A 24,176-nucleotide genomic window follows, 5' to 3' on the forward strand; every position below is an offset into this window, starting at 1 on the left:
TTTAAATATGTGTACACGATTGTACCTTGTCTGTATAAAAAAAAACATTGACGGTTGGTGATGTTAAAGGGTGCCGCGGCATACAATGCATAGCCGCTCGGCATGATGTGTGTAGTAGGATTAACATCTGGCGAGGTACAAAAGTATACACATATTTATGGAGTTCACTGTACATTTACCTTGACACGACATTATGGCGATGATGTTCAAGCTATTAAGTTACGTACAGCAAGGGTTACAAGTTATAACAATAATTATATTTACAAGGTTTTTAAACTCTAAAGAAATTTCGTTCCTACTTTTGCCAGAAATAAGTACTGATCTTATTCGTAAAAAAATATTTTTAACTCTAAATTGATTTAACTGTGGAACATGTGGTTACATTACAATGGCTTCAATATATTTAAGTTATAGGTAAATACAATTTCTCATACCTTTGGTAACTAACACTATAAACGAGAACTAATATAGGTCTCAGGTATACATTACAAATTACAATTTTACAACTCTTGGTAAATTAAATTATTGTATTTTTATCTGAAGAAGGGAGAAGAATATCACCTATTTTATAATGTGCCATTCTTATTCAAACAGAAAAAAATACAAAATCGCCATTGTATCCCTGATCATACCGTAATGTTTCTTAGCCAAGTCAATAGAAACAAAAATTAAATTTCATAACCCAAATCTGGTTTTATAAAATAATTAAATAATACTTACTAGTGAATGTATGCAGATAAGCTCTGAGGAATTGCATTAGATAATGTATGGCTCAGGTACAGCATTCAGACCCACTTCAGACCAATATGATGCAGTAAACATCACTCTTAATCACTTTCTGAGGTTGGCATTACTGTTTAGATATTGTATCAACAGCTTTTATCAATATTGATAGGGTTAACTACAAAACACTTAAGCAATTAGTAGAATAGAATGCCACGCAATATTTAATATTTAGTACTTCAATGTAAAATCTAAAGATTTATTAGAAGCTAATACCAACACATTGTCAACTTGTAACTTTTAGTAACTGTTTCACTTTTCAACAACCAGAGTATAGTTTTCATCATCACTTTGCATGAGTTCAGTTCAGAAGGCACTTCAGTATTCTGGGGAACTGTCTCCTAAACACTTGAGGTCTTGAGTGACTGCAATTTTGGGTGGAGAGTTGTCATCAACATCAAAAGTTATAAGGTCTTCAACAAAGTTTTTGGCTTTCTGTAAAATAATATACAAAATTATTATAATTTGTTCATGGAATATAGAAATCTATCTGTAATCTTGGATATTGTAGATAAATTTTATGCTGTATAAATGGTAATACTTACAAGTTTCACAAGATAATGAATATGAGTAATAATTACATTTATGACTACACATTATGTAAATATATTACAAAATCTACTTACACTGCTTGAAGCTACTGGAGATGAGTTGGTCACTGTGTTTTTTTTTTTAAGAGCAGCTGCATAATTAAATGTTGGCCTTTTTGCTGGTGCAAGAACTGGACTAGGACTCCTCTCAGCATTGCTGTCAGATACTATCTGCACCGAGTCTCCACTATCTGACATGTGGTTGACATCGCTCAGGAAGTTGGATATATCCATATGAGCCTCTGCTGGGGTCTTGACAGCCTCAACACATGCATTAGCCATTTCTTGTTTAGACTTCTGTAATTTTTCTTCCAACATCTTGTCATGTGTTGCTTGGAGGTCTACTGCATGTTTGTCAGACAGTATGGTGGACATTTGCTTAATTTCAGCCTCCAGTTCTCTAATAGAGCTCTCGTTCCGTGCAGCGAGCAACGCTTCCTGCCGCAGTCTCACATCCACTGCTTCTTGTATCTGCAGTATGGCATCACTAGCATTACTCCCCTGAATATTGCAGTCAGTTATAATTTTGTTAAATATACAGTTTGCTGGTCGTCTTAGAGGTTTCTTGTACCCTGTTAGTTTCTCCCCAAGGTTCGCTGTCACATCTTCTATGTATTCATACATGTCAAAGCAGTTTATCTTCCCAAATCTATAGGTGAATGTGTGCGTTGATCCACAGGCTGTTGTTTTGTTTGTCAAGTTGCATGTAACAAAGTGTTTCTGGTCATGATACTTGTCAAAGTACTTTTGTAGGCCTTTAGCTATTAGTTTGTCCCGGAATGTAGGTTTTATGCTGTTGTTTTTCCTATATTTGTACCAGCCAACTATTTCACTTGCAGTTGTAGATAGAACTTCCTTGAGTACATCTTCTTTTATTTTACCAGTTGGGAGGTAGAAGAGTGATACAGATGGCAGAGGCAGGACTGTTCTGATCACTGTTTGTGTGTCCAGCCGCGCTGAGTCACTTTGAGTGTCCGATATGTGATTTGTAATTTCGGATGTCACGTCACCAATCAGAAAGCCCTCCTGAAAATAAATTTCATGTAATTTAGAAGTTCATAACAGGAAGCAATAATAGAACCGTATAACATGTATTTTTTCATTACCTGCCCATTACCAGAATTTACACATTCATATAAAAGAAACGACAGCGCTGTACCACTGATAGAAACCTTTTCTGTGTAAGCCATTGTATTTATGATTCAATTATAGCCGCCTTTACATAAATGCACGGTTTATTAAAATTATAATTCTAAAATTTTAAGACGAATTTGGTAAAAAATTGTCATTTTTGTACCGACCACAGAGTAAGTTGACGGTTGACGTAGGTCAACGTCACATAATAGATAAAGAAGGTCTGTGGCATTAGTATCACACCGTTATTATTCTGAGGTCTGCCGGAGTATGAAATGAAAGTGGAGTCTTCGTGTTGGTAGAATCGGTGGTAACAGTAATGGGACTTTACCCCCACCTTCAACTTTATATTCCAAAAATAGAAGCTGCTATTTTTCTGGGCCACTGTATTGGCGCTGCCGCTGTACTTCCACTGACCACTGTAGCCACTCAAATGCTTACCACAAAAAATAAAAATGCAACGCACCTATTAAAAACTAAAAAAAATTAAAAACAAACAAATATTTTGACGTTTTGTGATATTGAGTTTTGTGTTTTGTTGCTTTCGAGCTATTTTAATTAATTAAATCCAATTCAAAACAAATCCCACTTCACAAATTTAAATTTCGTTATTACCTACCTGTGAACCTCTACTTGTAATTTAATAGGTCCCAGTTTGTTTTATTTTCACTTCGGATTACTCAACTTCTATTGATTTGTTATCATAACATTGTTATAAAAATGAATTATGAAGCGAATAGGCTCAATACGTTTTCTAATTGGCCATCGTCGGCTGTAGTGGATCCTATAAGGATAGCAAAAGCCGGTTTCTTCTATACTGGGCAAGGTGTGGAGGTGCAATGCTTCAGTTGCGGTGGGAAGATATCTGAGTGGAACTACGGAGACCAGGCGATGGGCCGGCACCGGAGGCTTGACCCTGACTGCCCCTTCGTGGTGGACCCTCAGGCCTCGGGCAACGTCGCCCTGGTGCTGGACCAGAGGTGCCCGGAGCCCACCTCGTCCAGAGAGCGTCCCAGTAATCCTTTAAGTCCTATGGACATAGTCCATGATTACGGAGTAACGGAAGAAGATGAGATGTACAAGTGTGATGCACTGCGGCTCCTCTCTTTTGTGAATTGGGATGTAAGTTTGTACTCTCATTAATCACATAGTAAGAATTATTTATAGTGAATTTGTTTAGAAATAATCAAATAACAATACACCACAGCCAAAATTTATACATACCTTTGGCACCATTTCAATTGATGCCATGAAAATGGTACCTACACATCTCTATCATACTAAGTTTAAATAGGAACTAATATGCTTCATGGCTGAAACTTTTGTGTATTGCAACATACTTAAATGGTTACACAGAAATTGAAGGTTATATTTATCACTACAAGTTAGTTGATTTCAGTCTTCCATAGAATAAAGACTAGTCTTGGGTTATCCAACATTATAGTAATTTAAGGGTTTTAATAGTTTTGTAAGCAAAACCTTCAGAAGTCTCATAAAAGTGAGTAAAGTTTTTTAAATAATTTTATCTCTAGTCTTTTATACTTGAATCCTTGATAGATTTTCATAATCATCAATGTATCTTGGCTAAAATATAAAAGTTATGTTGGTTTTACTACAAGTAATGGTTCACTGAATTATCATTGGGTAGGACTAAACTACTCACATATTATTATATCAAACTGGACAGACACTACCTTTACCATACAATACATCACCTACTCATATTTCAGGATAGTTCAGTGTCCCGTGAGGCGCTGGTCCGTGCGGGGTTCTACCACGCAGGTGGCGGCCGGCTGCGCTGTGCGTGGTGCGGAGGAGAGCTAGCCAGCATGAGGCGGCTCGGGGCACTGGGGGACCCCCTTGATGTTCATTTGAGGTGAGAAATGGTGGACACTCTTTAGTAAGAGGAATTTAATCTTCAACATACCCCATGTTTAATTAAAATAAATAGAGGTGGGCATGCTCCAGTGGAGACTACAAACAGGCAAAAGAAGTGTTAGATACTTGAGGTTACTACACCAACAACCTTCTACAGACAGAGATAGAGTGTTGTGGCGCTCTGTGGTACAGGCTCATGTCCAGAATTCACAGTTATGAGCAGCTGATTTACTTTCGAGGTGCTCTTACAGTATCCAGCAAAATAAAATGATGAATGTCCAGTTCTAGATTGTGATGGAAAGTAGTCCAATAAAATACAACACAGTCAAATTTCAACCTACCACCCCTCCATCCAGGTACTTCCCCGGCTGTTCGCACGCGGACCGTCTGTCCGCGGAGGACGCGGCGGCGCGCGCGCGCCCCATGACGCCGCCGCCGCTGGTGCCGCCGCGCCCGCGCCGCTCCGCCGAGGAGACGGAGTCCGACGACCCTAACTCGCCCACGTATAGGAATAAGCAGCCGCAGTCGTGAGTACAGAGTTAGATTTAACGAAACTTTACTAATCGTGCGAATTAACTGTGCGCCTCACTGACAAAAACCAGAGGTTATACTTGGTACTTTTCTTTTTCACCGATTAGAGATTCTAATTTTAAATTTTCGTAGCTCATATTTCTGATTACGATTTAGATGATAATGATTTTAAAAAACTTGTTTGATTTAGTTAAATGCTGATTTGATATAATTTTTGAAAAACGACAAGTTTTTTTAGACTAGAGGGAGCTCTATTCGTAACATACGGTAAGTACACGACACGTGATACTGTGTGTGTAATAGTTTAATTTTTCAATGTAAACCAATTTTCCAAGCAAGTCAATATTTACGTTTAGTTTAAGTAGGTACTTATAATATCAGCTGGTCTAGATTAAGATTTGACCTCTCGCTCGATAGTCATCAACAAACTTAATAAGGAAATGTAAAATTCTATTTTAATTAAACATAAATAATCACACTTTGAATAATCAAGGAAGGTATGTTTGTACGGTAGCGCTTTTCCATTACGGGTGGCCTTGCACTACAAATAAAGTTAAGTTACTGTTGCCATTAAGGTCATTGGTAAGGCTGACCATACATGTACGAGTGTCCTTGTCATCTACACAATGCCAGTCAAATAACGTCCGTATACGTAAGGAATCAAATAGCCAAACTATAAAACTTAGAAGTACATCATTATTAAAATTATAGAATATAGGGTAAGTACCGACATTATTGGATACTTTTATTAGACAATTTGGACTAGGTCACTTACCAATAATATTTTATTAGGTACTTAAATATCAAAGATGAAATAAAAATATTTACTGAAGCAAATGTATTGTAATAAAAGAGTACCTACTAAGAGGTATATAATATATATATGCATAGGTATGGGATTCCCCCTTTACTTATTGTGTATAACAGTAGATTCACTATATTTACGATATTCAATGACTCCTAACTTCTCGGTATTTACTGATGTTATTATTATGACTTTATGACGTAGCGTAGTAGTGTGATTCTGATTATTCACTTCATTGTTACAAAGTTCCAACTGTTTTGTTGCTTTATTAATTAGGCCTATTAGTCAGAACACAATGATTCTTCGAGATCCGGTCACTAACCACTGTACTTAATTAACACTCTTATTCAATTGAATGGTAGACTCTTGTTCATGTTTTTTTTTAACAATTTTTGTCGAACATATTTCTTCTATCTTCTACTATTTCTAAGTAAGGATATGACATTCGTGGCTACCCATTTCTAAGCGCATATATGACAACCTCTGGACCACATATTGTATGATTATTAATTGCTTCCTATGCTAACGTCGTCACAACTCACCGTTGCCGTTGGTCTCATGTTACAGCTATCTACCACACACGTCATCATCTATAAATTGTTCCATACATAGAATACTGTATCCCTTGGCACACGCCACCGACACCGATGTAAACGACCGACGTCAGAGTAAAAGAGCATTGTTTGTTAATGACAAGATTCCTCAACTATAATGAGCATGTTTACTGTCATCAAGTTTACGAACAACTGCTACATGCAATTAACAATCCACAAGCAGCGTCGCTCGGCTGTCATAAATCTGTCAGATCCATACAAGTTACGTCAGATTGGACAAGCGGGCGACGGTGTTTAAAAATTGTTAATTGCTAATGTTCGAGCGACGCTGCTGCAAGATTGTTAATTGCTAATGTTCGCTGTTACCCCCACTGAACCCCAAACCTCCTATCCTCAGGGAAGGAGCCATCCACAACCAGCGAGTCCTATCAGGCAGCGGCACCTGGCGGTCACTAGGCGTGGTGGGCGGCGCGGGCGGCGCAAGGCACCCCAACAAGGGGTCTATAGCGTCGCGCCTGGCGACCTATACCACGTGGCCGGTTGATCGCACGCAGACTCCGCAGGACATGGCTGAGGCGGGCTTCTTTTATACTGGGGCTGAGGATCAGGTAGGTGAATTGATTGGTGGATGACTGATGATCTCTTATGTCATGTTTTATTTGTATTTTAATAGCGCATTATTGGCCAGGCCACACAGCTAAAACCGTGGCTACAATCTTCTACCACTTCTGGCCTGTGCGCGTCAATACACTATTATTTATCTCATATCAATTTTATCTCATTGGCCGCACAGCCAGCGCCTCGGACTATGAATTATGACGTTTATATTGCACCATCCATTCCACTATTTCCACGACGGAGTATCGTAGGTAGATGTATAGCTCCTTGGACTCGCCAAATCCTGAATTTAGACCTTACGGGTTGCTGCTGTTAATGCTGATAATGATTGTCCACGCAACACATCGGCTGGAGGGGGTGTAGAGCAGTACACGGGGCACGGGGCATTAAATTAAATATTAATTCTTCAAACTGTTTGTATCAAGCAACTACAACCCTATCCACGTTTACTCTTTGGGTAGGACCCTAACAAATGGTCCTTCGAGCCGGATTACCCGTACCTTAGGACCCTAACAATGATTGCGATAATGATTCTAAGGCTGATATTCACCCCCCAGGTCCGCTGCTTCTACAGCGACAGGCTGATGACGTCATGCTAATAATAATTACTAATAGTTAGGTTTTATTATTTTTGTTAATTGTACCTACTTCAAATTTAATTAGTTAAAAGATTAAATTTTCTATTTCTCTTTCACCCAGTCGTAGGTTGGCTTGAAGAAATTGCTTTTTGGCAATAAGCCCGCCTTTGTATACGTCCTATATGTTTTAAATTTGTAATCTGTTTTGTATATTGTTTGTTTGTGTCAACAACAATTAAGTTACATTTTTAACCGACTTCAAAAAAAGGAGGAGGTTCTCAATTCGTCGGGATCTTTTTTTTTTTTTTTTTTTTTTTAATATTTTTTTTTATGTATGTTCACCGATTACTCCGCCGTTTATGAACCGATTTTGAAAATTCTTTTTTTGTTGTATTGGGTTGAGCTCCCAGGTGGTCCCATTTTTTTTTCAGAATTTTATCTCACCCCCAAGGGTGGGTAAAGGGGTAAAAACAGGGTATGAATTTCCATTTTGGGCACATATTAACCGATTCTAATGAAATTAAGAACGTAAATATAGTTCTTATAACAAAAAAATATGATGGTGACCTTGAGCTGATCTGATGATGGAAACGGAAGGCAGTCAGGGGAACTCCTCAACGGTATATAGCAACTACTTCGTGTTTAGGCTTGAATGATTCGTATTGATTAGTAGGACTTTTTGGTATCATTTGCACCTTACTTTTGATTGAAAATTATTACAAATAAACTAAAAACTATTAAATAAAATAATAATTAAAAAAATTAAAAAACCGACTTCAAAAAACCACTAAAATGTAAGAAATAATTTAAGGTTTACACAAATTCTACTCGTATGAGACAGTACAAATATACCTAAGCAGGAACTGTTCTTTTTTGAAGTTGGTGCCATATTTCTTCAGATTACTTTGTCACCGCACCAACATCAAAAAAGAACAGTTCCTGCTTAGGTATATTTGTACTGTCTCATACGAGTAGAATTTGTGTAAACCTTAAATTATTTCTTACATTTTAGTGGTTTTTTGAAGTCGGTTTTTTAATTTTGTTAATTTTATTATTCTGTTTTGGTGTACAAATAAAGTGTATTCTATCTATTTATCTATCTACACCCCCCAGGTCCGCTGCTTCTACTGCGACGGCGGGCTGGGCAAGTGGGAGGCGGGCGACGCGCCGTGGCGGGAGCACGCGCGCTGGTTCCCGCACTGCGGCTTCCTCGTGCTGGTGAAGGGGCAGGACTTCGTGAACAGCTGCAAGGTCAAGCAGAGCAGTAAGAGTGTGAGTGGGGTTTGTTGTCTACTAGCTGTTCGAGCTAGCTTCGCCTTAAAAAGTTTTCTCCTGGGAATTCCGGGATGAAAAGTAGCCTATGTGTTAATCAGGGAATCAGCCGTTTTGACGTGAAGAAGTAACAAACATACACATACTCACAAACTTTCGCATTTATTATATTAGTAGATAGATATTCTATGAAAGAAATAAGAACCTAACAGTCTGATTGACGGAAGAAGAATGAATATGACAGTAATAATAATAATGAACGAATGTGGTTTTCAGATTCCGTCAGACTCAGTGATGAGTGCTCGCCGTGTTACGGGACAGTCGGGCGGCCACAGCGTCACTGAGAGTCAGGTGAATACCTATAGGTACCATATGTTATCAAGGACAAGATTAAGAGTATCTTCAATTTGCCGTCTATTGGTATGAGATTCAATCGACGAACTGAGGTGCGATGCAGAGCGTTTGTAACGTTGTTTTTTTAATGTAGATTTACTGAGCTCCGTTACGTTCGCCTTCAAATTTAAAGATCGTCTATTATTTAAATGTGTTGTGTATGTTTCAGATAGCGGAACAGATGGAGAGTGCGATAGCGAGCGCGGCGCTGGGCGCGGGGCTGGACGCGGCCCGCGTGCGCCGCGCCATCGTGCGCCGCCTTAGGTACAGCGGTCAGTACTCGGCACTACACACTACACACTATACACTACACACTACACACTACACACTACACACTACACACTACACACTACACACTACACACTACACACTACACACTACACGCTACACACTGCACACTACACACTACACACTACACACTGCACACTGCACACTGCACACTACACACTACACACTACACGCTACACACTACACACTACACACTACACGCTACACACTGCACACTACACACTACACACTACACACTACACACTACACACTACACACTACACACTGCACACTACACACTGCACACTGCACACTGCACACTGCACACTGCACACTGCACACTGCACACTACACACTACACACTACACACTACACACTACACACTACACACTACACACTACACACTACACACTACACACTACACACTACACACTGCACACTGCACACTGCACACTGCACACTACACACTACACACTACACACTACACGCTACACGCTACACACTACACACTACACACTGCACACTACACACTACACACTACACACTACACACTGCACACTACACACTACACACTGCACACTGCACACTGCACACTGCACACTACACACTACACACTACACACTACACACTACACACTACACACTGCACACTACACACTGCACACTACACACTACACACTACACACTACACACTACACACTACACACTACACGCTACACGCTACACGCTACACGCTACACGCTACACGCTACACACTGCACACTACACACTACACACTACACGCTACACGCTACACACTACACACTACACACTACACACGACACACTAACTCTGACAACTAATATGTAACTACACTCGCGAGCAACCAAATCGACTCAAGCCTTCACGGCGCACATATACATTGATTTTCCTAAAACGATAAATGGTAAATATAAAAGTGATATGTCATTCGAAAGCTGAAGAATTAGGCTTTCAATTAAGATCAATACCATAAAAAAAAACTAAGCGCAGATTTAATGACGCATTTTAATTGCCCGTCAGTGTTAATTACCTCATTAGGAATCCACGCCTTGCGCTACCTGATCCCGCTATAAAACCTTTCCACATCCGGTGTACCTTATCAGTCGCTTGTTGCAAGTTGACCGGTACACATCTCGTTGCATTGTATTCCTTGTTTTCGCAAACCCATGGATACCACACCAGAAGAAGCTGCTCAAGTTGTTGCCTTGCTGCAACAAGGGTTAAGTCAGCGAGCAGTCGCTGCCCAGCTCCACTTGAGCCAGTCTGCTGTATCCCGAGTATACAGACGGTTCCAAGAGACTGGTGCCTTCAATCGAAGACCAAGAACGGGCCGCCACCGCTGCACTTCAGAGAGAGACGACCGCTTCATTGTCTCAACCTCGCTGCGCAATCGACACCTTACGGGCGTTGATGTGCAGCAAGAACTGAGACGTGTACGACAAGTGGCTGTCAGCGAGTGGACAGTGAGAAGACGCTTGAAGGAAGCCAACTTGACACCAAAAAGACCTGCATCAGGCCCCAAATTGACTGCAGGCCACCGACAAGCGCGTCTTCAGTTTGCTCGAGAGCATCTCGATTGGAGCATTGCGCAATGGCGGTCGGTCCTGTTTACTGATGAGTGCAGAGTGTGTCTGCATGGCAGTGACAGGAGAGGCCGGGTCTACCGGCGTCCGGGGGAACGATTTGCCCAATGTTGTTTCGCTGAAACAGTAGCATATGGCGGCGGTTCCTGCATGATGTGGGCTGGTATTTCTCTAGAGGGAAAAACCGCACTTGTTTTCGTGCCTGGAGGCGGCCGAGGAGGCGGGTTAACAGCTGATCGGTACATCACCGATATTCTACTCGGTCATGTTGTGCCCTATGCAGAATTTGTCGGTGAAGACTTCGTGCTAATGCACGACAATGCCCGCTGCCACACGGCACGAGTCAGTCGGCAGTTTCTGAGAGAGAAGGAATTGCGCACGATGGACTGGCCTGCGCTCAGTCCTGACCTGAATCCCATCGAACACTTATGGGACGAGCTCAAAAGAAGAGTTCGGGCCAGGAATCCAGTCCCTGCAAGCGTGGACGAGCTGAAGACAGCTTTATTAGAGGAGTGGGACGGCATTCCTCAGGAAACTGTCAAAAAGTTGATAAGGTCTATGAGAAACAGGCTGCAGGCTGTAATTAGGGCAAGAGGGGGCAATACAAAGTATTGATTTAAATAAATACATTTTTATCTTAAAATTTTTTGCTTAATTTGTATAATACGATACCCATACCCTTTTTTCCTAAATTCCCGTTTTTCCTACAATTGCGTTCAGACATCATTTATTTCAAAAATGATGAATGGATTTCAATAATAATGATATCAAATTAAAGCTGACATCTTAAGCTTTTAAATGACATATCATTTTTATTATTTCTATTCATAATTTTACTTGTATTAATGTATGTTTGCGCCGTCAAGGCTTGAGTCGATTTGGTTGCTCGCGAGTGTAGTACAGAGTGTTGGTCAGTACTCAAAATGGCGCTTGTTACATTTATGAACGAACAAAAGAGAGAAGATTCGTCAAATCCTTTCTATGAGACCAACAGAAAGAAAGAAAATATTTTTATTTCACACACGAATATACACAATAGTTTCCGAGCGGAATAGCGAGCATACATTTCCTCATTCTCATATTTACCTATAAATAAACCAATGATGTAATATTCAATCCCATTCCTCCACAGGAATCCCGTTCACTTCATCGGAAGCGCTAATAGACGCGGTTTTGGATGAACAACTGAACGAGGAGGCCTGGAGCGTGACCCCGCCCGCGACATTGTACGCGAGGGAGTTACTCATTGATACCATCCGACGGTATAATACTAGGTGAGAACGGTGTCTTACTGTACGTCTGTAATAGATCAGAAATATCTGACAGTAGATGTTCACAACAATTTTCTGCAAGCGACTCACTGATCGACAATATCGCCACTTTTCATCACAAGAGTAATATTAAACTGATGAGTACCATCCGACAATACAATTCTCATCACAACCCATCACGTCCCCACTGCTGGGACACGGGTCTCCTTCCAACGAAGGAAGGTTTGTAGGCCTAGTCCACCACGCTGGCCTAGTGCGAGTTGGTAGACAAAATATAATTTATCGTCATCAGTCATTAATCTTCAATTTCTAGACGTGGGTTCTCTGTTAAACTGCCGCTCTTGATTGAATGAGGAAGGCTGACAGAACATTGTAGCGCTTCTTGTGAGAATCTTTGAATATATTTTCATACCTACCCCTATTTTCCCCCGCAGCTCGCAACCCTCCTGGGAGTCCCGGCCACACAGCCGTGCGTCCCCCCCCGCCAGCCCGAGGTCACTGACCCCGGAGCGTCGCCCCCGCGCGCCCTCGCCCCGCGCCGCGCCTTCCTCTGTCGACGGACGAGCCGCCAACAGTTTGGCAGCTAATGTAATTACATACATGTTTATACTCACACCTGTTATCCCAGAAGGGATAGTGAGAGATTGCGAAGGGAGTCACTGTTTCGCTGTACGTATCATTTTTGAAAGAGTGCAATGCGCTTAATTGCGCGCCAGCCCGAGGTCACTGACCCCGGGGCGCCGCCCCCGCGCGCCCTCGCCCCGCGCCGCGCCTTCAACTGTCGACGGACGAGCCGCCAACAGTCTGGCAGCTAAGGTAAGCGTCAATTCACACGTACCACAACCACACCACGTCGCAGCGACAAAATGTGGTCAAGCTGTGGTTAGCGTCAATTCACACGTACCACAACACACCACGTCGCAACGACAAAACGTGGTCAAGCTGTGGTTACGTGTGAATTGTGTGACAGCGGCTTTTTGCAGTTGCGTTGTGGCAGCGACAAAATGTCGATGTGGTTGCGTTGTAGCTGTCATTGCGATGTGGTAACGACGTCGTCGTGTGCAGTTAATACGGAAAACAGGTTGCCGCGGTGCCGCCCGCCGCGTGGCGGCGTTGCCGTTGCGATGTGGTTGCGTTGTGGTTGCGATGTGGTTGCGATGTGGTCGTATTACACAGGTGGTCGATAACAACGGCAAAATGTGGCACGTGTGAATTGGATTATTCATTGTCAATACAAAATATACGCCCGACCACAGCGCGTGGTTGTGGCTGTGGTGTGGTTGTGGTACGTCTGAATTGACCCTAAGTGTACTTGACCCGATTTAGGCTGTTTTTAACAGCGTGCGGGACTCATCACGCAGGCAGGATTGCCACGCAGGCGGTCATACGTATGACAGAATACGAATATAAATCAATATGCGTGTAGGGTATGCGAGAGCAGGACAGATTATTCTGTTCTTTACTGTGGTCTCCGCCCTCCCGCGAGCTCGTGGTCGCTGACTACTGCCTAAACAGTAACCGGGACCGATGGCTTATCGTGCTTCCGAAGCCCGGAAGCGCCCAGAAAACAACCACTTGAATACGGTCACCCATCCAATGAGTGACCGTGCCATGTGTTGCTTATCTTCAATGATCAGTTACGATCACTGAAGCTAGCTCGACTACGGACGCTTTTGAAGAATAATTATTTTAATTCATACCTTATCGTTTCCAGATAAACTCGACATCAGTTCAGCCGGACGGCGCGAGCAGTCCGTCTCCGGAAGCGAAGCCAGTCTCGCTAGAAGAAGAGAATCGACAGTTGCGCGAGGCAAGACTGTGTAAAGTGTGCATGGATGACGAGGTACGTAGGTACTTGTAGGGACTGATGCCATGATTGGAGTCATTCACCTCGTGCTCGTGACAGAGACTACCCTTGTATGTAATATACAGGGTGTTTATAAGTGGCTATCCTGTTGGCAAGTGAATGTACTCGTTATACTGTTCAACTTTCATTATGGGGCGAACTCTGAAATAAAAAACACACTGTATACCTATGTTTATTTACTTTATAAATATATATGTAAAGTTTCAGTACTTAGGCATACTCTTTTAGGTAGGTCATATCGGGAGGTGTTGCCTCCATGGCGGCTACCGACCGACTGAGCGCCGCCGGTCGCCTCTGCGATGGCCTTTTATACCCCATCCACACGCTCGGCGAACAATGGCAAACAGCAAACAGCAAACAGCAAACACTGACGTGTGGATGGGTGTTTGTCGTTGTTTGCCTGTTTGTGTTTGTGTTCGCCAGTGTTCGGCATCGGTGTCGGTTTTTCTTGCCAGATCAAAGGATGTTCGGCAAACAGTTCGCTACGTATCCACACGTCTGGCAGCGATCAGTATGCGCGCTAGCATTGCGGGAGGCGGACGTATCAACTTGCTACACTTTTTCGTTGGCGCGCATTTTTTTTATGTATGTTCACCGATTACTCCGCCGTTAATGAACCGATTTTGAAAATTCTTTTTTTTTTGTATTGGGTTGAGCTCCCAGGTGGTCCCATTTTTTTTTCAGAATTCTATCTCACCCCTAAGGGTGGGTAAAGGGGTAAAAATAGGGTATGAATTTAAATTTTGGACACATATTAACCGATTCTAATGAAATTAAAAACATAAATATAGTTCTTGTAACAAAAAAATATGATGGTGACCTTGAGCTGATCTGATGATGGAAACGGAAGGCAGTCAAGGGAACTCCTCAACGGTATATAGCAAATACCTCGTGTTTAGGCTTGAATGATTCGTATTGATTAGTAGGACTTTTTGGTATCATTTGCATCTTACTTTTGATTAAAAATTATTGCAAATAAACTAAAAACTATAAAATAAAATAATAATTAAAAAGAAGAAGTCAGTTTTTTTTATTATTATTATTATCCCACCATCGTCTTTGCTTTCTTCTTATTTTCCTTTTTTCTTTCTCTTGCTTTAATTTATATAATAAAAATATGTCAACCTGAAAGTAATAGCGCGTCGTCCGCCGTGTTTGCCGGTTCGGAATGTTATGAGCGTTCGCCGAGCATGTGGATGGCTGTTTGTGTTCGGTGATTGTGGTTGGTGTTTGGGACTTTGTTTGTTGTTTGCCGTGTTTGTGACAAACAGCAAGCGTATGGATGGGGCTTTATAGGGAAATTGGTTTGCCGCCACGTGCACACTGATCGATAGTTTCATGACTTTAACGTGCTATTTGATCATGCCAGCTGACACATGACACTATCAGCTATCAAGACACTTTACATATACAGGGTGCTGCAAAAAGGGTATACTAGCTTAGTAAAATAAGAAACCAGCATATGTGCAGCATGTTATATCTAAGTCCGAATCTGAAATCAGAATTTCATAATTCGCGAAAAAAAAAACATTCTCCATAGTAAAAAAGTCACGTGACCAACTAAGTTTCTATGGAAAATGTTTTTTTGGCTTAGTATACCATTTTTGCAACACCCTGTATACTTCAGCTTAGGTATAATAATTATACACTACAGTCACTATAAGGGCCAGCTGAAAACCTGCGCTGTGGCCTTATTGTCTACAGCATGTGCTGAGCTGGTGCCTTTTTGACGCTCTGGACAGCAACCTGTTTGTTATATTTTGCCACCAAACACAAGTCTTTAGATATGCCGTGTGTCCACTTGCCACCAAACATTAGTCCTACCTTAGATAATATGCCGTGTGTCCACTTACCCCCTCTCACCCTCACAAATGAGCTTGGTATACCTGCCGTGTGTCCACTTGAAAGCAAACACTAGTCCTTACTCCTTAGATATGCCGCATATCCACTTGCACCTAGCAATGCAAGCAATGACTTACCCCCTCTCTCCCCCGCAGGTGAGCGTGGTGTTCCTGCCGTGCGGGCACCTGGTGTCGTGCGCGGCGTGCGGCGCGGGGCTCGGCGCGTGCCCGCTGTGCCGCGGCAAGGTGCACGCGCTCGTGCGCGCCTACCTCGCGTGACCGGTACGTGGGAGGGGCACCCTAGTGTTGTGGGTTGAGTGTGGTCGGTTCGTGGACGCTTCACCCTAGTGTTGTCATGTAGGTGGTGGGTGGTCGGTACGTGCCCGCTTTACCCTAGTCTTGTCCTGCAGTTTAGCGTGGTCGGTACGTGCCCGCTTCGCCCTAGTCTTATCCTGCTGGTGACCAGTATGTGCCGACTTCACCCTTGCAGTAGAACATGGTGTTTCTGCCGTGATAAATCTATTCACATCAAAAGAAAAAGGTGTCTTTGCGAATTTGCGGTCGTAAATCTGCTTCCGTACCACGGGGCAGAGGGTTGGTGCTAACAAGTTGCGTACGTTGGAGCTGTATACCGCTAGGTGCCTCTGGTGGCGTCACCATATATTACGACGGCGTTATTAGTGTTGGCGACGTTGTTGCATTTGCTGTTTTACAGTCCAATATAATAGTCATGAAAATAAATAACTAAAAATGTTAAAAAGTCTAATATTGCACTCTTTAATTTCATGACTTTACATAAGTATACTGTAAAAGGTGTACATATAAGTTTTTTATGTTTGGTGAAATACTAAATATTATATTTTCAATGTTTACAGGTTTGCCCGTTATCACATCTGAAGTCATCACCGCTCTGCTACGGCGCCCCAATCTTACGTGTCTACTATATTGTTACTATCCATGTTACCTATCACTCGTTAGATCTAGCATTGTGTTCTGATTATATTTTATTCTTATCCCGTTACTAATATACATGGTTTAACGTTAAAGTGGCTAACTTTGCTCTGTTTGGTATTGTTTTGGCTTTGGAATTTTGGATATTTTGGAACTATGAGACGACTCGAAGTAGCTTATCCAACGTTATGCCATGTTTATTGATGCAAGGGATCTTGAATACTCCAATTTAATAAACTTGGCATGTAGGTAATTGAATAAATAATATTTATGTGTAAGAAAGTTTAGATCAAAGTTTTAAAATCATGCTTTGCCAAATCTATTAAATTGTCTGTTTCGTGTTGGACAGATAATGTTATAAGTAGTTAACAAAGTACCATATCGAATATTATTATTAATATAGTTTTCTATACAGAGTGGAATTTTTTAAGTTAAATTACCGATGACAGATGACAAGTTCAATTCCAGTGTTGGTACCATAATTAATGTCGATGTCGATGGCGCGTCCATTGAAATGTCCTTCCGAAGATCATTGATAAAATGTCACCTTGTATGAGTGAACACAACTGTTGCTCGCAAATCTAAAAAGTATATTGATAAGAAGAAGATTATTAAGAATGTCACACATAACTGTCCAACATATTTTAAATAAGTTAATTTTGTTTAATATATTATTCTTCATATTTATGGGCACTTAGCTTACATAAGATGTATGCTTTCAGTGTGTTTTAAACTTACGCAGCATTGCTAAAGCAATGACTATTGTTATTATAATATATTAATTGGGAAGTACGGAGTACGGGTAGGAAAGTTAAACTAAAAAATATGGTTTTTCAGGGTAATCTGTCGAACCATTTTAAATGTACAGAAAGTGATTTAAAAAAAAAACTCGGAACCCTCTAAGTGAGACGTGCATAAGTCGAGTAATTAATAGCATTAATAAAATTAAGGATTAACGTTGGATATAATAGCATATGTATGTATAAAAATTTTCCCAGTCCAATAAACAAGTTAAAAACACAAGTTACTATACAGCAGTTGGATACTATTAGAGCCTTGTAGTAGTAGTATGTTTTAAATACTCTGCATGTGGCGTTTTTAAAAACATTTGACATAAGTATTGACAACTAATAACGCCGGCGGATAAAGAAACAATATTTAATTATGAAAATGGCGTACGTACTCATGCTATCTTGCTCTAATCATAGGCTTTTTAATACTCCTTCCTTATACAGGTTATATTGTAAGCCGAATTTTCGAAAGTTGTAGAACAAAAGTTTCACAGAATCAGAATGACGTGCTGAGTCGCACATCTTCGGGTTACTATATCACTTTTGCAACATCCTGTATAACAAGCGCCATTTTGAAATTGCTTCTTTATTCACCGGCTTATTCGCTTGCATGTTACTATATTATAAGTTCATTTGTAAATCGGGAAAAGTGCGATGAACAAGAATTTGTAACGTATCCACAATACACCAATGTAAACAGTGTCCTTATTAAAGAACTGCGAATTGAAAAATCGACTATAAATAAGAATAATAACGATCGCGAATGGATTTGATAAATTATCGCCCACTTTTGGGGCCGCTTAGTTAATAATTTAATATAGAGTTAGAAAAAGTTAATAGATAATCCAAATATAAGTATCGAAAAAATGCTTAGTAAACTGGATAAGTATTTGGAATGTTCTATGAAGTAGTGGTAAATAAGATCTGTGTATCGTTTATATTAGACGCTTATTGACGTAAATGTTTAAACCCAAAATTGAGAAAATAAGTATACATTAATGTTTTTAATTATTCATAATCAGTCAAAACACATAATTTGTTATTATAGGCATCCCCAGAGGACGCGACAGATTTCAGGAAGTTGGATCATGTTTTAATGGGTCTCAATCATGTAACGTGACTGAAATATCACACTACGGTTTTTGTTTTTAATGTGCAGTCATATGACCACCAAACTATGGTATGACCATCGAACATCCAGTGAAATTAATATAAGGAATGCATATGAGTTTTTGTTACAAAGTAAGGGCTTATAGAATATATGTGACAAGGCCTAATAGTGGAAAATCATTAAAAACGCATGATAAAACTTTACTTTTAACCCCTGACACAAAAGTAGGGTGTTATAAGTTTTAAGAGTGTATTTATATTATAATATTTATCGGTTCATTAGGCCGTAGGCTCTAGCGTGTTACAAAGGGTAATGTGAGAGAGAATAGATATTTAGTTCGAAATGTTCGAAAATTATATTCATGTCTAGCTAGGTATGCCTAGAGCTTCTTTTTGTCCGGACATTTTTATTTCATTGTACATTAATAGTAGATATACACCTACATAATTCGGTAGGCGTATTGATAAAGTAATATGTACCTACGTTGGAGTTTAAAATAAAACACGCTGGATATGTTTATTTAGATATTGCTCTCTGTCTAAGCGAGAGGAAAGTTAATAAAATGTCCACCATTTTATGTTTTAACTGTAATAGTTACTATAGTAATATTTTGGCAACATCCTGTAAAGAGTCATTTGTCTGATGAGTTCACCAAATAGACAGGAGTTAGACAAAAAAATCGAATATTATTTGATGTAAGCCAATTGGTAGATGGCAGGTTGCCTAGAAAAAAATATGTAAATAATGTGAGCTAGGCATACAAATATGTAATAGGACGTTAATAAAAACTAAACAAATATATGTATTTAAGTTAATTGTGATTAATTTGTTAAATATGTAGGCATCAGTGTACCTACTTATAAAATAAATTGTTTTTAAACCTGTATGCCCATCTTTTGTACAACTAGGAAATAAGTAATACGATTAAAATGGGATTTTTCTATTGTGGGATTTGCCCGTAATTAATTAAGGCATGCAAATTATGCCGGAAGATCTAGTTTAGCTTGAATCGCTACATATTTACTCGAACTATAGCAGTCGTGCATTCTATAACTTCGTTAATTTCACTTAATTTGAATTCCATTCTTGAACAAATTATAATAAAGTTGTTTTTTATAATCAGGTTTAAAACTAAGACGCATAATATTCAAACTGCACAAACACTTTATTGTTACTGAAAATGTGAGGCAGCAGTAACAGTAAGTATGTCCATAAAATTTAAGTCGGTAAAAAAGTAACTTTATGATAATGATAAGGAAGTTGATTGTTAATGAGGTTGATTTTCTTTTGTTGATATCCTTTCTTTCTTCTGGCACATCCTGTTTAGTCAATTATGCATTTATTGCAACTAGCATTTTGTTTTCACGATGCTATTCTACAACCATGTTGAGTATTGAATACATTACTTATATCAAGTCAGAGTTGTTTCAAGGATCTACCGCCTTCCTCTATAGATTCATTTCGCATTGGCATTTACTATAAATAATACGGTAAGTAGGTAGGTAGTTACCCATTTGTTGACCTATTTACAATCTAAATGCTACATTTTCCGGAGGGAATCCTGGATTTTTATACTATGTTTGAAATACCTGCCTAGTAAGTGTTATATTTATGTTACAATCTTGAAGGCGGATTTATTTATTTTTATACTCTCTGTAGATTACAACAGACAGCTGCAGAATTATCTTTACAAAGCCAGCCGATCCTTTCACTGAAGCAGATAACCAATTATCAACGCACCTGCACAATCCTCTTTCAAGTTTCATCAAAGTGTTTCCGTAAAAGGAGCAATGTTTTTTTGGGTACAAAGGTGAAGTGGGCACGTGGCGGCGCCGCGACGCCCGTCTGCCTCAGAATAGAGTGTCCCGAAATAGCGTAGACAAGAACACGCGCCCTCCGCGTGCTATCAAATTCTAATATGAATATGCGAATGCGCCTTGCGCCGGCGCAGGCACGCAGACAGGATGCTGGCGACGCGACGGACCAATGGGGGCGCTGCGAATATAACAAGGAAACTGCTTGTGAACTGGCTAAACTCTTGCGGTTGGGTTTTGGTGTTCACTCCCGACTATAAATTGTTATGCGTTTGAACAATGTATTGTCTGTGGTAGTGTAGCTCCGAAACACTGTACCTACCTAACTTTTTTGTTATTTTCAATAGTTTTCCTTTCAACAGTTTTTAGGCATTTACTGGATGGATCACTAGATCGAGCTTAGTTAACCAAGTCCAGAATACCATTGTGTTTTCACAACAATTGTTCCCGTAAGTACCTAGTAACAGTATGTTATGCGGTTCGGTCTGCAATCTACACACACACAGTTGCTAGTTGCTATGCCACCATATGGTTCCTATCGGCGGAATATCAGCTGCCGAAGCTATGGTTTCCTGTTAGCCCATTTATGTTCGTCGGTTAACCGACATTCACATTTTATGTTTGCATATCTACAACAATGTTAGCAGTCAAATTAGACTTTAGGACATACTTAACTAAAATATCGTTACAGTATTAAGTTTTTAAACTCATTTAGTTTTTATGTCACCGAAGTTTGAATTAGGTGACTAATTTATTGAATTAACGCAACTATTATTATATTTTGGTAACTACTATGAACTAACGAATGAAATGCGTTCTGATTGAGCACGACTTATCTAAGTTTATGCTTAAGTACATTTACGCAAATGAGAAACGGGGCGAATAGTCTCCCACGTTTTATTTATTTCTCAGTTAAGACATCATTCAATATCTTTATTATAATGTGTAGCAAGTTGTCTACATAGATGACATCCGGCGTTTACTTAATGATTGCAATAGGGCCGTCTGAATGATTAATATTATAAACATTTGCGGAGTGGACTTTGTGGCATGACTCTTCGTTGACACATAGCTTATATTGAAGCAGCTTCCTAGAAACTGATAGCAAAAAACTAGGGAGGAAGGAAGTCTACTGATATGTGGAATGAGGAATCGATTACCGAAGCTTACGAATGACACACTACGGGTTTCACAACCAATAAAGAGAAATTAAATGGAACTTAAAATCATCACTGTAGTTTATGCTTTCGGCTTAGTAATGTTAGAGTTAGACCCAGTTTCTCATTTGAGTTCTTAAGTAGGTATATCTATTCAAATCAAACGAAGAGTTAATTAATACTTGTATTCCTGCCTTCTTAAATGTTCATAAACAGACAAACGTACCGTGGACCTTCAGCTTATTGGATTGGAACGGAGAACGGACGACCTCAGAGGTAGCCACCAACAGTGGTTGGATGAGGAAGCCCTACCAATTCTTTGACAACGTTAATATAAACTTATTCGGTACTCGCGGAGTCTCAGATTCAATCCCGTTTTACTCTACTTACTTATGTTCTTAATAGTCAGAAGCGTACAGTATCGTATGTATTCTGCATCTAAGCACAGAATTTTCATAATGATAACATTTAGCCGTCAACATAAACCATAATGATTCCGAACCCAACCGGCAGAGGTCGCGCACATTCCTAACTTGCAATTTACTTGAACAAGCAGCTAACAGCTAATGCACATTTTGTACGTAGGCCCAGTGTTGCCGCTCGATAGGTCGATATCGATTGTCCAAGACAACACAATAGTATCGATACTATGGATAAACAGCAGTACTATCGATACTGCCTATATTTGTCTTGAATATTGAATAGACTATCAATAGTATCAATAAAAGTACTACTGACGGTTGAATGGTGTAGTGGTTAGTGGCCTTGACTGCTATGCCAGGTTCGATTTCCGGCTGGGGCAGATATTTGTTTAAAGACAGATATTTGTACTCGGGTCTTGATATTTATATTTAATATGTATCTAACAATCTATATATTTGTGTAGATATATCAGCTGTCCGATACCCATATCACAGGCTCTGCCTACTTTGGGGTCGGATGGCCGTGTGTGAGATGTCCTTACATATTTATTTACTACCCACCGATACTATGGATAGTTCATTCGTAGACGGGAACGATACCAGTATCGATAATATATTGCTGCTGTTTACCGATAGAAATTCGAGTAGAAATGATATTGCATTACAAAATATATCGATAGTTTCTATCGATTTGATACAATCGATTGCAAAAATACCGATACTTCTACATCACTAGGTGTGCCGTAGGTGAGCCGGGTTGCGTCGGCGGCGGTGACTCACGCGCCGCAGAATTAATTAGCGATAGTTGGTGCATAGAGCTGAGACGCAGCGGCCTTGCAAGGCTGCCGGTCACGTGCCCACCACGTTCGCCGGCCATAGACAAGGAAGAATGCGTTTTTAATGCCCGAATGTTATTAGGTAGTTACTTACCTGAAACCGGTAGATACGGGTATTAAACTAAGTATAGATATCCAATTTAACAACATCGTTTTCGGTTGGACGCTGACGGTTGAGCTGGTCCGATTAAAAGCTAGCTTTGAGCTATTGGAGGATTGCACATATAAGTCTAGAGGACTAAAGTAATCGGAATTCGACATAGACATAGGTAACTGCCGGAGAACCGAATACATATAGTAAAGTTGGGGTAGACAAGTTCTCGAGTCGAGACTACGAACAGGCAAACGTAGCGTGGGACGCCCTCTCCAGCCCTTTGGACCTATGCTGGTGTGATGCGAAATTCCCACGATATTCCCATCTAAATTGATATTTAGCTAGCCTAATGTAATTAAATATAGAGTTAAAGCAACATAAATGCATGTTATCGGACCATGGTTTTCCTGTTTTGACCTCTGAATAAAGTCAGTAGAGGTAGATTGTTATTTATTATTTTACGCTGTTCGGTTTCCCACCTACACGCAAATTACATACATTTGCAAATAAAATTACTACCTACTGTATTAACAGAATCTTCCACGGTATTCGTCACTTTTGACCCTCAGGATTCTTCGTGGATACAATAATTAGTTACTCACTTAGTTAATCATGGTTTAAGCAGTGGCGGATTTACCTATAGGTCAAAAAGGCCAGTGCCTAGGGCGGCAGATTGAAAGGGGCGGCAAATTTGGCAAATAAGTAGGTAGTTTTTTTATATAATTAATTATACGTGTATCATCTGTACCATCCATGTATAAATTACTATTATAAAATACGAAAACGATTAATAAACGCTTTGTAATATTTCGATAAAACCGGATCCTGGATCATTACATACATATTATCTATCTTTGCTACTGCGAAAACAGAATTTGGAGGATATTATTATTTATCCAAACTTGGATAGCACTTCGCATTGCACACCGCTGCCTCCCTACTCTTGAAAGGCAATGTATTGCGTCTATCTTGCGTTGGCAACATTTAGATTTTGGCAAAAAAAAGTATTTTTTGG

The 24,176-nt window shown here is 40.1% G+C and overlaps 2 protein-coding genes across 2 annotated transcripts; one reads left to right on the forward strand and one right to left on the reverse strand.

Annotated features, from left to right (window-relative positions):
- Positions 1 to 211: 211 nt before the first annotated feature.
- On the reverse strand, positions 212 to 2,685 carry LOC105387833 (BRCA1-A complex subunit Abraxas 1). The gene is made up of 3 exons (XM_038113636.2): positions 2,480 to 2,685; positions 1,410 to 2,399; positions 212 to 1,218 (listed from the first exon to the last, which is right to left on the reverse strand). The coding sequence occupies exons 1-3, from the start codon at positions 2,561 to 2,563 to the stop codon at positions 1,102 to 1,104; spliced, it is 1,191 nt and encodes a 396-aa protein (XP_037969564.2). The 5' UTR covers positions 2,564 to 2,685; the 3' UTR covers positions 212 to 1,101.
- A 325-nt stretch (positions 2,686 to 3,010) lies between these two features.
- LOC105385525 (death-associated inhibitor of apoptosis 2) lies at positions 3,011 to 19,722 on the forward strand. Its single transcript, XM_048629609.1, has 12 exons — positions 3,011 to 3,629; positions 4,238 to 4,383; positions 4,742 to 4,912; positions 6,673 to 6,883; positions 8,585 to 8,743; positions 9,020 to 9,094; positions 9,306 to 9,408; positions 12,139 to 12,280; positions 12,712 to 12,865; positions 13,992 to 14,120; positions 16,142 to 16,267; positions 16,861 to 19,722. The coding sequence occupies exons 1-11, from the start codon at positions 3,228 to 3,230 to the stop codon at positions 16,262 to 16,264; spliced, it is 1,815 nt and encodes a 604-aa protein (XP_048485566.1). The 5' UTR covers positions 3,011 to 3,227; the 3' UTR covers positions 16,265 to 16,267; positions 16,861 to 19,722.
- The last annotated feature ends 4,454 nt before the right edge of the window (positions 19,723 to 24,176 follow it).

Source organism: Plutella xylostella, chromosome 23, assembly GCF_932276165.1.
Source record: "Plutella xylostella chromosome 23, ilPluXylo3.1, whole genome shotgun sequence".
Lineage (NCBI taxonomy): Eukaryota > Metazoa > Arthropoda > Insecta > Lepidoptera > Plutellidae > Plutella > Plutella xylostella.